This window comes from Echeneis naucrates, chromosome 5, assembly GCF_900963305.1.
Source record: "Echeneis naucrates chromosome 5, fEcheNa1.1, whole genome shotgun sequence".
Taxonomy (NCBI): domain Eukaryota; kingdom Metazoa; phylum Chordata; class Actinopteri; order Carangiformes; family Echeneidae; genus Echeneis; species Echeneis naucrates.
Genome location: NC_042515.1, coordinates 11,561,986 through 11,577,371, shown reverse-complemented (window position 1 = coordinate 11,577,371; position 15,386 = coordinate 11,561,986). Strand labels below are relative to the sequence as shown.

The 15,386-nt window shown below is 39.0% G+C and overlaps 1 protein-coding gene across 1 annotated transcript in view; it reads right to left on the bottom strand.

Moving 5' to 3' along the window:
• The window catches only part of ca16b (carbonic anhydrase XVI b), a 97,155-nt gene extending 82,221 nt beyond the window's left edge, over positions 1–14,934 (bottom strand). Inside the window, exon 1 of the mRNA XM_029501531.1 lies at positions 14,100–14,934. Within this exon, the coding sequence (XP_029357391.1) occupies positions 14,100–14,184 (85 nt within the window). The 5' untranslated portion in view covers positions 14,185–14,934. The remainder of the gene's footprint in view (positions 1–14,099) is intronic.
• Positions 14,935–15,386: the final 452 nt, after the last annotated feature.

Here is a 15,386-nt window from a genome sequence, read left to right as displayed (position 1 = left end):
AGTGAAGTGACAGAAACTCAAGAGTAAGTCTTTAATTAATTCCAAAAACAGAGTCAAACACGCACACATGCATGCGCACACACACACACACACACACACCGGCATTGTATGCATTTCAGCCTTGGACCTCCTCCCAAACAGAAAACATTTTTGTTTGTGTTTCATTAGGAAACATGAACAACAAAGCAAGCAGAATAGCAGGAAGGGCAAAGGAGGCATAGCAGACTTTCTCATTATGCCAAACTTACACTGCAGTAAATTCTCTAAACTTATGTGGTGAAAAGTGGATAAGACCATCTCGTTATATTTAAATTCAAACGTGTCACCATTCTCAATCCACACTCAGTCACCTGCCTTCCTTGCAGTTTTTCCTACGCTTTAAAAAAAAAAAAAAAAAAGTATGTGAAGATTTGTATTATCTGTACTATAGTATTACTGAAGTCAGCGGCTGAGGACAGAGGAACATAAAATGTCAAATGTTCTTCAGCCTCATTACTACCAGGAATAAGTGAGAAACACAGTACATCAAACAACAGAATTTGATAGAGCAGGAGGGCGAAAAGGTTGAGATGAAAGTCTCCAGTATATTAAGTCTTCCATGAATAGAAAAAAGGAAAAGAGGGGGAAAATGCACATCCTGGCATCTATTCTCTATTCAGAAGAAGTCAGTAAAGAACTATGAACTATTGTTCTATTGTTTGACCAAAATGGACTCCTTTACGAATTAAAACTACATGATTTCCTCTAGAGAAGTTGATGCTTAATACAGTCCCTCACATACAGTACAGGCACAATCTACACCTGATGGCTATTCCTCAAAAATGGTGAAATTATTCACAAAATCTTGTTTGTGTCAATCTGCTGTTAAATGTGCTACAAGAGCAACGCTGGTACAGTGAATTAAGTGCATTAAATAGCTGGAGCACTCACTGATTGAGTGCATCAGGGGCTCTGATGAAAACCATTAACAAGATTAAACAAATTCCAGGCTGGTGACCTCTTTAATAGAGCAGCTATAGCTTGTTCCTTTCACAGGCAACAATAAACAATCCTCAAACATGTCTCCACAAATTGCGATATGACCAAACAGCTCTGATAGTGTTAGGAAAATTTACTGTGTAAAGTGACAAGGTCTTCAATTTTCAGTGTGGCATCTGAGTCACTTAAGTGCCAAGAACTTATGAGGACATACCTAAGGACACAGTCTCGCATGAATCGTCTAGTTATTGATTCTGAAATGTATTCAGCTGCCTCTGGTGGATACATTATACTCCTCATACATTACTGGTGTTCATGAGCAGTGATGGCTGATTACTGGCAATGTAAACGGGTTCATCTAACTCAGCGGGTAGAGCGTGACACTGATACTGCCGGGCTTATGATGAAATCACAGCTTGGAACAACCAGGCTGAAAATGTATGTTGCTGTAACCACAGAAAGGTGATCTGGGTGTCAAGTTGTAATATGCTACAATGCAGTGGAAAATTCAAAAATTACAAAGAGGAATCAAGTGTGTCTTAATAGAAAATTAGGTACAAAGGAAAAATACCCAACCTGTAGCTTGATGGCCAAATGACTCATTGTTAGCCATAAATAATACCGCTGCACCAGGACTTTGCATGCATCACATCCAAACCGGCTCTTCAAGCCTGCCGGGGGCCATACAAGCAGTGAGACCTCCTCCCTTCCTCTTTAACTGCTCTTTGATGTTGGACTCTAATCAATACTTGAAAGCTGAATTTAGAAACGATAAATAAAACCATGCACTCAATATCTCTGGAATAGTCTTTCGTAGCCCCGGTTGTAATATTTACTATATATATATATATATATATATATATATATATATATATATATATATATATATATATACACACACACACACACACACACACACACACACAATATTCTATATGTGCAAAAAAAGCTAATTATTATTATCACCTAAGGTTTTAAAATGAAAAAAAAAAATAAAAAAAAGAAAGTCAAATTGATGGCATTTCTTTACATTACAAATTGGATAGCCATTGTGTATTTATGGTATTTTAGGTCCATATTAACATTAACATCACCAGTCACCTGTGTTTACTTTATAATATATAACAACATATTTTTCCTACAGAAGTCATACACACGCTGTGTGCATTCTCAGTAATCTCAATGGATTTATTACACAGCCCCAAATTAACACATAATTACACATTTCAGACAATTTCTTTTCTTTTGATACAATAAGATATGCATAGTTATGTCGTTACCCTGAGCTTGACTTTTAGCTCCCCCCCCCCCAACTTATGACATGATTGTTTTATTGTTCAAGTCTGTATTTATTAGTCGATTGTGAATAAGAGTGATTAAGAAATTTCTCAATCAAAAATCACATACAATTTAAATAGCAGCCTTGTAAATAGGAAAAAGCTCCTGCTGGTTGAGGCTGGAGGTATTGTGATGGAAGAAATTGAGTGGTATGTCATGAAAAGATGACTGCTAATTAGCCAAAGGGGATTACACTGTTAAAGTTACCTTTATCAGTGCCAACATATAACTCACAGCAAACCAGGACATCTGCTCTGATGGCTCCTCCACATTCATAATTGTGTTTGGTTTAGCATCATACATGGCAGCCTGGCTGTTGTCTGGTAAGATATGAGAGTGTATCCTTTCCCGCTCAACAGTGTACTATTCAAAGTGAGCAATTTCACTCAAACTTGCATCAGAACAAATCCAAGGTTATTATACATTAGATCTAATGCAAATGTGAGCAATAACAAACCAAGGCTGAAAACACTACTCAGTTGAGCAATACTTGGCTGTGAATCCAATCAAGCAGCAGCATCACAGCTGAGTGGTGGGGCTAATGTGCAAATACATTTAACTGCAGCACTTAAAATCTGGTGGTCCAAGTAAATACAAAACTGGCTTTTGTCCACATAAAAAAAGAAAGAAAGAAACAATCAGAAAATGTTGCTTCACTGCTAGTGTGTGTTCTGATCATGACCTTTACAATTGCTGATATTTCTAAAATTTCTCTTTGAACTTTACAAACTGCAAACTACCACAAGTACAATAAACTACAGCTGAATCAGGAGTTTAACAGAAAATGGGTCAGTTGTAAACAGTAATACTAAGTTTGAAATTACAAAGTCATCCCATTTTAAAAGCGCAACCAGTGGCTGTTTGGGAATTGGAGCTGGAAAAAATGCAATCAAGGAACTGATTGTCAAAAAAGCTGTCAGTGAAATGGCAGCCTGGCTGTCCAGTCTTTAAAGCTCTAGTCTAAATTTCCTAAAAATGAATTTCCATTTTCCACCTTAAAAGCTACGATATACAAGTTTTGGGAATCAAGCCAGCACTAGCTTGAGAATCCAAAGTGAGTCTCTCTACCACTCCTGTCCACCTCTGCCACCCAAACGGTCCAATCTTTATATGTATTTTATTCACATCATATTCAGCTCCTTTTAAGATTCCTGAGCTGTCTTCTTTATTTTATAAAAACACCACTTCTCACCTTGGTATGAAAAAAAAAAAAGATAACCAACAGAGGTTCAACATTTAAAGATCAGAGGGACATTTTTACCACTACCTGCTCATAAGAGTACATTTTCACCATTTTACATCTGCTGTAATCTGCCACTTAGCCTTCTAAATTGGTTTTACTTTGCTGCATGAAAAGAGAAACAGTTACATCATGAAGATACTAAACCTTCAAACAATGGCGCTAACCATACAGTATCTCTGAGTTACCTTTAACTATCACTTGATCTGCTGACTTTCCTCTGTTGAAAATCAATGCTTCTTTATATAGAACATATGGGGGGAAAAGTGAAATGGGTAATGAGCAATTTTCCAGCTCCACTCCAAAACCTAAAGATACACATTATGGTTGTGAGAAAAAGCAACACAACAATTTTTTAATATTAGGTTTTTTACATTAATAACTGATATTTAATGATCGAAATAGCTAACTTAGTCGGTCATCCTTTGAAACACTGGCTATATGGCAAGTTCTGTGAGGGTCTGTAATTGTCTTCATTGCTCCTCTCAAAATCCCTATTTACTGAATAAAACATTTTCATCTGTCCATTGACAATTATAATATTCACAGGCTTGAATGTAAAATTAGGCTCTCAACAGGTTCAATTTTACCAAGATGGCGCTCAGTAATGTCACTGGTGCCATAAAGCCTACTCAAAGCATTTAATTCTAAACATTACAGCAACATAGATGATTGTCTTGAGAACTGTGAGGCTATTCAGGCAGAGCAGTCGCGAGCTCCCACACACCTCACGCTGGCTGGAAAGTGTGGGAACAGATGATCTCTGAAATCCCTCAGTGATTAGTGGTTACCTGGGGATAGGTCTCCTCTCTGCGCCGGTAAACACTTGTGTTGTGAGGTTTAGATTAGCAGTGACAACAACATACAGCAGCTGTCACACCTTCAGCTCACACCAGAGTTTGACAGATAAGCAGACACACAGGAATTTTTTATGACAGCACATCTAAAATTACCAAGGGATCAACTGAAAAGAGTATTTTTTTTTCGTGTGTTTGTTTTTTGTTGGGGGGCGGGGGTTGTTTTTTTTTTTTTTTTAAACGTTCAACATATTCAGCTGTTGACCGTGTTGTCATATAAATACCTTTCACCACCTAATAAATACTGGAGTTGTCTTTGTTGAATAAGTGTGGAACAATTTCTTCTGGAAATATGAAAATGTCAAAGGAAAAGGCCATGGTATTCAAATCCCTAGTTAATTAGGGTTCCATTACCAGGAGGCTTTGAATGTTTGTGTTGAAGAACAGAAGCATTTGCATTCCCCAAAGGGGAGCGTGTCAACAGGATCGATAGGGTAGTCTCTAAATTCATGTTCTGTCTTGAAAAACTAACTCAGCACAACTTCTCCCTTTGAAATCTCTTAAATTAACCAACACAAATTTTCACACTCGCTGCCTTTGTCATGTTTGTGAAATCTCAAAAAATTACTTTGCCAAACAGCACAACATTCAAGGATCCATATGAATAAAGCAGCTAGAAAAAAACTTACCAGCTTTAACATTTTTCAGTAACACAGTTTAATACAAATGAACCCCAACTATTTGAAAATATGTTGGAAATAAGGAAAGCACAGAGAGAGAAAGTCCAAGTGTTTGACAAAACAAACAAAACATCAATCTCATTCTAAGACTGTAGGAAAGAACCTGGGGACTGATTCCTTAGTGTAAACCTTGGGAGCAAAAGGGGGGGGGGGGGGGGCGCGACACACCCAACAAGGAATTAATGAAAAGGTGAACCCTTTTCATTAATTCCTTGTTGGATATATTTTTTCCCCTTTGCTCTCTAAGCACTGGAGTGGAAAAGTGGATATTGACTCAGTGTGAAACTCATACCCAGCCAAACTATATTTGATTACAACTATAATTCTGTATCTACCACCCACATAATAAATTACCCTTAATAGGTTATTCAGTACTATTGTTTTATTAATTTATTCAGTACATTTTGCAGAATTCATATGTAATAGGTATATGATGTAAAGCTATAGTAACCTGCTTAAAAATACTAAAATAAAAAAGTATGCCTTTACTAAACAGGTAAGCCCTTTTTTATCTGCGAGTTGTATTGATTTTGTTGGACTTCCCCTAACTTATTTACTACTACATCTCTTTCTAATTGTGCTCAGTGCAATCATCACTTTCATTTGGGAAAATGGCAAGATTGTCCAATTTCCACCCTCAACAAGAGAACTTTCTCATACAGAAAATCCACAAAGGTGTAGAGATTGTTTCTCCCTTATGGCTGTCCCACATAACTCCCTTCTGACATGTGAGTTATGTGGGACGGCCGTGATATATATATTCATTATTATGGCACATACGGCAGCTAATGCGTGAGTGAGGTACAGGAAAATCAAATATACATTTACGTGTTATTCAGTTCATTAAAGAAACAGGTCTAAACATTATTTATTTTTTTTTAAACTCTATTTATGAGGGCAGCATGGCCGCACAGCAGTTAGCACTGTTGCCCCACAACAAGAAGATTGCGGGTTTGGTTCCTGGGCCCTTTCTGTGTGGAGTTTGCATGTTCTCCCCGTGGCTGTGTGGGTTTCCTCTGGCTACACTGGTTTCCTCCCACCTAAACATCCAAAGGCAAGTCATGTTTAGGTTTACTGGTGACTCCAAAATTGTCTATAGTTCTGAGTGTGAGAGCGAGTGGTTGTTGGTCTCTGTCTGTCTCTGTGTGTTGGCCCTGTGATGGACTGGTGACCTGTCCAGGATGTACCCCACCCTCCCAATGTGAGCTGGGATTGGCTCCAGCACCCCCCGCAATCCAGAAACAGATAACCGGTAGAGGATGAATGAATGAATGTCTATTTATGCCACAGCCTGACTGGTGTATTGCCAACAAGCTAACTTAAATGTTGTTGCTGACCTTAATACTTAAATATCCATACGACATTGGCACAAAGCAAAAACTGAATACAAAACCATGACAAATTATGTCAAAATAAATCTTTTACACAAATTTTCAAATCAGTACATTTAAAAGCAGCCCACTGAAAACATTTGATACTGTTAAGCTTCCAGTCGCATAAAAACCAATTCCCTTCAGGTTTTTGGGATTTTTTTACTTTTATCCAAAATGTGCTAAAAACAACAGCTAATGCCAAAGATCTAAGAGCTGTCAAGTTTACATGGCATTGTTTCACATTGATTTTAAAGCGTTCTGTTGCTGTTCCATTTCAACAAAACCTGTCCTTACAGTGACAAATGCTTTAGTTACTATCACTGCTGAATTTCAAGAGCTCATCAATGACTGACTACATTTTGACTTATACATAGTGTCATGACGGCATTTTGCAGGGAAACTATCCCAAAAGAATGCTAATGTACACAAACTTTACATTTACATACTGGAACAGAGGTATACGTCCTACTTGCTACAGCTGCTCAATACAACATTATAATTTATGCATAGGCTAAAAATCAATTCATCAAATATAATTTGACTCCTATTCAACAAACTTATTTTGCATTCTGTAGGGCACCTTGAGCTTGATTGAACGTGCGCAACATAATCCCACATCTTCAGCGATTGTCACCATAATTCAAGACAAGGAAAATGAGCCTTGTAGAAAGGACAGCCTAGTTTTGATTCAGTTTTTCCTCGAGTCGGAAAAAGACAATCTTGATTGTAAACCACACAAATAAAAGACAAAGGAAAAAAAAAAAAACTAAGCAAAACAATGAGCACAAAGCAAACACATGCTCTGCTGACCCACAATAACACAATGCAGGAAAAAGAAGCCTGAAGGTTCCATTGTCTCCGCTCTCCACAGGGCAGCAGTGACTGACAGTTCAGCTGTAAGTAAAGCTGACACAGTATCACGCCGCAGCAAGATTGTTTAAGGGTAAAAAGGATGTGGAGACTGAAGGACACAGGACATTTATTGATATGGCCAAGTCCTTGAGTGAAGCAGTATATGTCCTTCAGTGACAGTGCCTTATTGCCTGGACATTAATCACTATTGTCATGAACCACAGGAAATAAGTACACTAGTTTCCCCAGCAGCGTGTTTCCTCCCTTGTTTCAAACCAGGCTGGTCAAATCCAGTTTGCGTGTGTGTGTTCTGAGATGGATGTCGCTAGGACAAATGAAATGATTTGGAGTGAAGTGGCTGTGAGTCATTCTAAATGATTAAAATGGTGCCGTGACCAGCTTGGAGTGTCTTGGCTGAACACTGGGTGAACTCAACCATACAAACCAAGTAATGAAGTGATGACCAATTGCCTTGATTAAGATAAGTTAAACAAATAAACTCTTTAATCACCAATGCAATCTCAAGTAAATTACTGTAATTACCATAAAACAGTATTGTTACATTGTACCTTAATATAATTTACTGTCAGAGCAGCTCACTCCTCTGTGAACACAACGTTTTTACTTACAATTAATATAGTTTATGGTATATTTACATTTTATGTCATATGTATGTCTATAATTAGAATGCAGGACAAGACTTGCTATAGTTCCTTCTGAAACCAACAGATAAAAATACACAAAACAGCCGAAGCATCTGTTACCACTGGAACCAAAACTGAGCGGCAAGAATACATTAATGTAGTGAGCTTGTAAATATGTGAGCAAGGCAACAATACTGGTGGTTAGTCAGGTAGAGACTGCTTGAAAACCCTCCACTTCTGTAATCTTACTCAAATCATGACAGAGCTGTGGCACAACTGGAGATCAATGCAGCCGTATCCAGTGGACACAAGATTATTTTTAGTCCACACGGTAGGATTGATGATAACATTATGCACAAAATAATAAGGATTTAATCTTTTGTCCCTGGATTTCAGCAGTGAGACGATACAAGGGTAGAGGTAGTAAAAAATAATTATACTTCGTTTTAAGTGTCGATCACGCCTACAGTATTATAAACATACTTTGGTTTGTTTTCACAATCTAGCTGGTATTACAGGTACCCTGTGGTAGTACTGCGATCCCTTTTATCCGTATCATGTATATTCTGAAGGAAACACATGCAGGTGAGCTACCCAGTCAATGTCCTGCCATGGTTTTTGCGCTATCTGGTGTTTGCATGTTGTTCCTGAGCTATCATGGGAATCCCCCATGCTATGGCTTCCTCCTCCGTCCAAAGGCATGTACATTAAGTTTAGTCTGTATGTCAGCCCAGTCATAAACTGGGGACTTGTCCAGGATGTATCCCGACCTTACCTAACGTCTGATGACTATCAGAAAAACTGCATAGATAATAGAAAGCCCAGGTCAAATGCTCTGAAAACCAAAAGATCCTTGAAAGTATTAAAAAATTTCCCTTAGTACTTTCAGCTTCTTTTCTAATTAATGATTATAACTGCAATAAAACCAACAATGACTATTATGTTGGCCACCAGGCAGGACTTGTTTGCTGTCTCAGTCTGACTGTATGCTAAAAGATTATATATCCATCAAATATATGAAAAATATTTCAGTATCCAAATGGATAACTGGCAGCAAGTGATTAAAAGGAACGAGATTGAGGCAATAGATGGTGAACCGATAAATGAACAAAAATGAAAAGTGGGGTCAAGTGGGTGAGTAACCGTGGTTGCACTAGTACTCGTCATGTTCTAAGTAGGTAGGATTTTTTTGATGCTTGAAAAATTCTTCAGATTGAAAGATTTCACATAAAAATTATGATTTCTGAATGCATTTTTGATGTTTAGATCTTTTTTTTCTTTTTTTTTTTATTGACAGGAACATTTCACATTCGTCATCAAGTACTAACCCTCTTACAGTGCTGTTTATGCATTTTTTAGGGCTTTTCATGATGCATTAGTGTCACAGCACTTCAACATTAGATCCTAACGTAAAAATCACATAATAAGTATTCCTCATTAAAAAGCTTATATGACAACATTTTAAAATGAATCGCCTCGTGGCAAAGCAGCAGACATTAAATTTTGATGGGATTGAGTGAATCATAAATTCTGAAAGTAACACAAGGTTGCAAATGTTTACTTACAGTTGCCCTAGCTACGCTAGGGAAATTAAGAGCAATTTTTCAAACTGCATTTTCCATCAGTGAGAAAAAAAAGTCAGACTCTTCTACAAGAAACCATTCCTCACACAGAAAATATTTCTGAACAGAAATTAAACATTAAATCAAGTTTCATTTTTTCACCAATTAAAAAAAAAAAGTTTTGTATTGCTTTGAATGTTCTGCTTAAATTTTGTTGTTGTAGCATATGCAAAACTAAATTTAGATTATTGAAGAATATAATCAGTGAAGGAAAAAGCAGTATAAGAAACTCATTTCTCAAACTATTTTCAGACAAATGAAGCAGTTTATCCACACAGCAGTTCAGCTTTACAAAGACTTTTCTAATACCCACAACAGCATTCACCGCTTATTCACTATTACACAGTATAAACAAAACTCTTCTCCAAATCTGTAGGTCTCAAGTTGTCACTGTGAGGGTGTCGCAAGAACTTTTTCATTAGCAGACCGACACTGAAAGTCTTATTTTTCTCCGTGCTGCAGGTACCAAAAGTTCTGGAGGTTGTACACAAGATGTGATTTTTCATGGGCTGATGAGGAAGATATAAAAAACAACTAACAGCGCCACAGAGCATTTCAACCAAAAGGAGAAAACCTCTAACTATCTAGTCTAAGCAGGTAAAGACAGACATCCAGATGTCGATTTTAGCTGTTAACTTTATATTGGCATGTCGTCAAAATGCACGCCATGAGGTGTTGATTAATTGCTACAGCTGACATCTGTTGTACCAATGCTTAACACACTATGTTATCCTACTTAGACAAACATAGCCACCGTTGCTTTGTCAACATATTAGTCAATTTAAGTTTCCATACTGACGATAATTAGGTTTGCGCTTGTGTTTGTATGCGTTTGCACCAAAACAGGACATTGGGTTTGCAATTTTTGTACACCAGTCTCTGCTGTTTTCTGATATTTTTTGCTGTAGTATCAAATTTCTTATCAAGAATTGCAGCATCTTGTTGGTATTGGTTTTGAATATTTGATTTCTGTCTCACGACATCCTGAGTTGGCACCATTTTAATTGAGTTTAAACAACTCTAGTCCAAACAGTGTTATCAAAATTTCAAATTTGAAAACAATAAACAAAGTACGAGTATCACTTGCAAAAGGATAAACGATGTATTATATGCACATGAGCGAAAAGTGATTGCAGCTGCAGTGTTTCCCCATCGGACCATTTAGTGGGTGGCGCAGGCAGCTGGTAAAGAGACAACAGATAACAGTGCACTGAGCTCTATGATCGAGACTGAGCATATGTCACTGCTGCTATTTTAAAAACACGGTAAAGTTAGTGTTAACATCGAGTGTCAGTGGTGTACATACTGAACCAATTATCAAAGGAGATGGGGAGGACCTTGATGATAATGATGCTGTTGCCAGCGTCAGTGATGTCCAGACAGCTGGCATCCTGCTGGCACAACACTACATCAAGAACTCATTAATAGCATTAATGACATGCTTGCTCATTTGCATTCTTTTTGCAGAGAATAGCGATGTTGTTTGTTTAGGTTTTTTGTAAGCAAACATCCTTACATTCCAATGATGCAGAAAGTTTTGATGTTATAATTTCAACTTTCAAAATCCTGTATTCATCCTATTGTCTGTGCTGTTATTTCCCAGTTGTGTTGCGAAACATCACGCCCTCTGCTTTCTTTATCTACCAATATTCGAAGAAACTTGCAATAATTCCCTCATCATTATGCAATTAAATCTGGAACATTTCTATAATTAGTGGCAAGCTTTGTCTCTGGTGATAACTGAGGAACGGCATAGTTTCAATCACACAGCTAAGAATGCAAGTATACAAATGTCACAACTCCAGCTTTTTCCACTTTTGAGGTAAAAAAAATAAAAAATATGTGCAAGAAATACAAGACTGTGATTAAATAGGGGCATTTGTCATGTAATATTGTCAGTTGCCTCTTGCAACAATATTATCTGAGATATGTCAGGACGTTATCAATAACCACGCTTTCACGTTCTTTAATCCACTGATTTGTGATACGATATAACCCCCTCCAATACTGTCCTCCAAAATCATGAGATAAAGATTGAGGCCACACAGCCTAAATCAGTGGACCAACCATGTTGGTAACACAAGTTACATGATACATCAGTCTGCCTGTATTGTCTTTTTGACTTGTGTCAGAGGTTTGGCGTGTGACACGTCAAATAAGAAAAACCCGGCTTAGTCAGGGGCTTGTAAGGCCACTAGTCAATAAAGCTGCAAACTGAGGACGTGGAAGCTCAGAAGTGGGGGATTTTTGGGGGGGCTGAATAGGGGTGACTCAGAGAGAAAACCATTCTCCTGTGTTACATCACTGGTACTTCTATGGGGGATGATCTGTGCCACAGAGCAGTAAATATGTCAAACATGTTTAAAATGCTCACCACAGGTACCCTCGTGACTTGGCAAAATATGAACTGCAGTGAATAGTAAGATTTCTGGTCCACTATTAAATAGTCAAGGGACAGAAAAATCGCCAGCAATTAATCCTGACTTCCTGACATACTACTCATTAAATAAATAATTGATAAAATTATTTTATATAATAAATATTACATATTTCTTATTTTTATTATATAAAATTAAGAGATCATAACCAAAAATGTTTTGTAGTGGTTTTTAAAAATGTTAAGTGTTCACATTCATGTGTTATGATCTCATATATTGCTATTTGAGACAGTCAATATCAACCTTAAATATCTAGCATATCTCCACTGATGACAATAATACTAAAAACCTATTGAAAAGAAACCCATGTCCAAGTAGTATGATTATAAAAGGACAGGAAACAACAGCCACATATTAAAGAATCTGTCTTAAAACAGGCCCAAGGTCATAGAATATTCTGGACACTAAATGAAGATGTATTAAGGCCATACAATTACAGAAGTGGCTGCTTATATTTGAATGAACTTATATCATCCGATTCCACATTCACAGTGGGAATAAAAGGAATGAACAAATAGCATCAATGTGGAACATCTCGATTTTGTCAGGTAGGAGCAGTCACAGGCAGCACCGCCTTCAAATAACATGTTATTTCTGTAGTTTCTTCCGTATTTTGACTTCTGTTATCAAAAGCATTGGTAAATTTGGATGGTTTTGGTGGCCAGTGCTGAATTGACTTGATGATTTATCACTTATTTGAGCAGCACAAAGTTTATTGGCATCAATGTTGATGACCAAGTTTTATTTTAAGCAAACTGCCTAGATATTTGTTGTTTTTGTTTTGTTTTTTTATTTTGTTTAATCTGGGAGGTTGTGCTGATTTTCTTTGCCTTGGAAAAAAAAAAGGTGAACTAATTATCTTTGGGATTTAGACATTTGCTTGGACAGATTAAGCCAATTGAAGATGCAACTTGGGCTCTGAATGGCCATTTACACCATCTCTTCCAATTGAACGGTCAATTAGAAAAACAATCAACAAGTTAATCGAAAGTGGCAATTCAACCTGTCATGCTTTATTGATTTCAGTTATTTTAAATCATCACAGAGCCAAAATGTCAGAAACAGACCCGGGATTTCAATGTGATGTGTGTTTTTTGGCATTTGCTTTGAACTGGACAATTAGCCAATCGATTCAGATGGTGTGCACATTCATTAATAATGAAGATGGTCAGTGATTTGCAGCCCTGTCCAGCAGGGCCTCTGTTTTCTCCCCTCTACAATCCGACCTGACACCAACTCTGACTGGCAGTAGATGTCAACGCGGTAAAAATCAATCACTCAATCAAAAACATAAAGAAATCTCCCTTAATTTCCAGGAGTGTGTTTTCACCCCGGTGGCATTAATCGCCCCTCATAGCTACACATCCATCTGTGGGCCAACAGCGCTAACTATCGCCTTCATCCCCGGTTCTTCCTACGCACATGACAGCGATCAGAGACGCAGATCGACACAGCACGGTCCGTCTGTCATCAAACTTGGGACCCCCTTATAGACACCATTAAAACCGAACTGCAGTCTGAACAGATGGCCGCCAAATGAAGTGCAACACCGCACTGAAAGTGGACCGTGTAGTCCCACAGCACCGCAGACACCGTGTAAGCCTGCGGGATGGGGTTTGCTTTTTTCCCACAGATTGATGGTGGAGTCTACTCATCGGGCACCATGTTGAATGTGAAGCAGAGCCGGCGCTGCGGCTACCGGGGGTTAATAAATAAATAAATAAAAGAAATCAAAACGTTATAACCCCAGGAGGAGGAGGAGGGGGAGGAGGGAGGAGGGAGGACAGTTTGCGCCATAGACCGGCAGCCTGATCGATAACATGCACTCAAATCACGACGGCTCTCCGGTGACCGTTGGACGGTTCACTCAGCTCGCCCCTGGAGCCGTTAAAGCGGAAACCGGAGCCAGACGTTCCCCCGTCAAAAAACGGCACACACAGTAAATAAATAAATAAGAACAACCCCCCCCCCCCCTTAACCCGCTTCCTTGTTTGGTTGTTTTTGAACCATCTTTCGCAAACCACCGATTGAAAGCACCGTGTGAACAGACAGCCCCGCCGTGTTTGGAAGTACTTACCGGGATGACAGTGTTTGTGTTCGGGCAAGGTTAAAAACATCAGCGGTAAAATCCACCAGTAACTCGGTTCCCGGATCCTCCGCATGTTAGACTACTCATTGAGAGCAACAAGAAGAAGGCAACGGGTGACAAAGTTTTTTCTTTCTTTCTTTCTTTTCAGTCTTTTCTCTTCTTTCCAAAAAAACAAAAAAACAAAAACAAAAACAAAAAACACAAACACAACCCAAAAGAGAAGAACTCAAGAAAAAGAAGGGCAGAAGAAACAAAACGTCACATGCAGGCGGTGGAAGCCGAGGCGAAGTTGGCACGGCAGCCACGAAGGCAGAGCATCAAAGTAACCAGGGCTCTTTTTTCCCCGTTTTCCTCCGTTAAAAAAAAGCTAAATAAATTACAAAACATAAAAGAAAATAAAAGGCTAGTTCGATCGCCTCCGGTCCGAGCTTGAGCCGGTTTTAGCTTCGCTGCGCACACACAGTGTAAAACGTGCTGCCGGACTCCTCCGTGCCTGTAGCGGCTTCCCAGATAGCGACATTCCCGAAGTGTGGAGGGAGAAGAGCGGGGAGGAGGAGGAGGAGGAGGAGGTGGAGGAGGGGGGGGGGGGCGATCAATCTCTGCCCTTAACTAGTAGCAGAGGAGGAAAAAAGTGGTCGAATAATATTGATTACACGTGATCATTATTAAGTGATTATCCGCGGCAGTCGGTCAGTGAGTCAGCGAGACGAAGGGGCAAAAAGCGCGACGCGGATGGGGGGAGAAAGTGGTGCTGTGGAAGCGTCCCATTCTTCTGCTCCAGGAAGTAGACTAGCGGTCAGGCATGCACGGATCTCCGGCTGCTGGTCCCATCCTACCGGACAGGCTGCGTGGAAGAGGGAGGGAGGGAGTTAGTGGGAGAGGGGTGTGTGTGTGTGTGTGTGTGTGTGTGCGGGGCGGGGCGGGCCCGGAGGAGGTTCTTGGATTGTGCTGAATGCAAAACGACTCGGATCGGACCCGAAGACCGAAATCATAGTTGGCTGTTTTGTCTTTTTTTTTTTTTTAAAGCTATGACGAACACTCTAGAAATCGATGGCATCATGTCACATTGTCAGGGCCAGACTGGATTGTATTGCTCTTCTTTGCTCCTTTTTTTAAAATGTTGCATCAAACCTGATGAAACACTGTCAGAGATCTCATGTGGCCAAGGCCAGGCTCTACCGGGAATTGAAAGGGGATGTGAAGTATAATAATGGCTCCTTAATCCACAGATTGCTGCCTCCATCCTGTCATCTAACTGTTTAGTTGCTTCCTCCC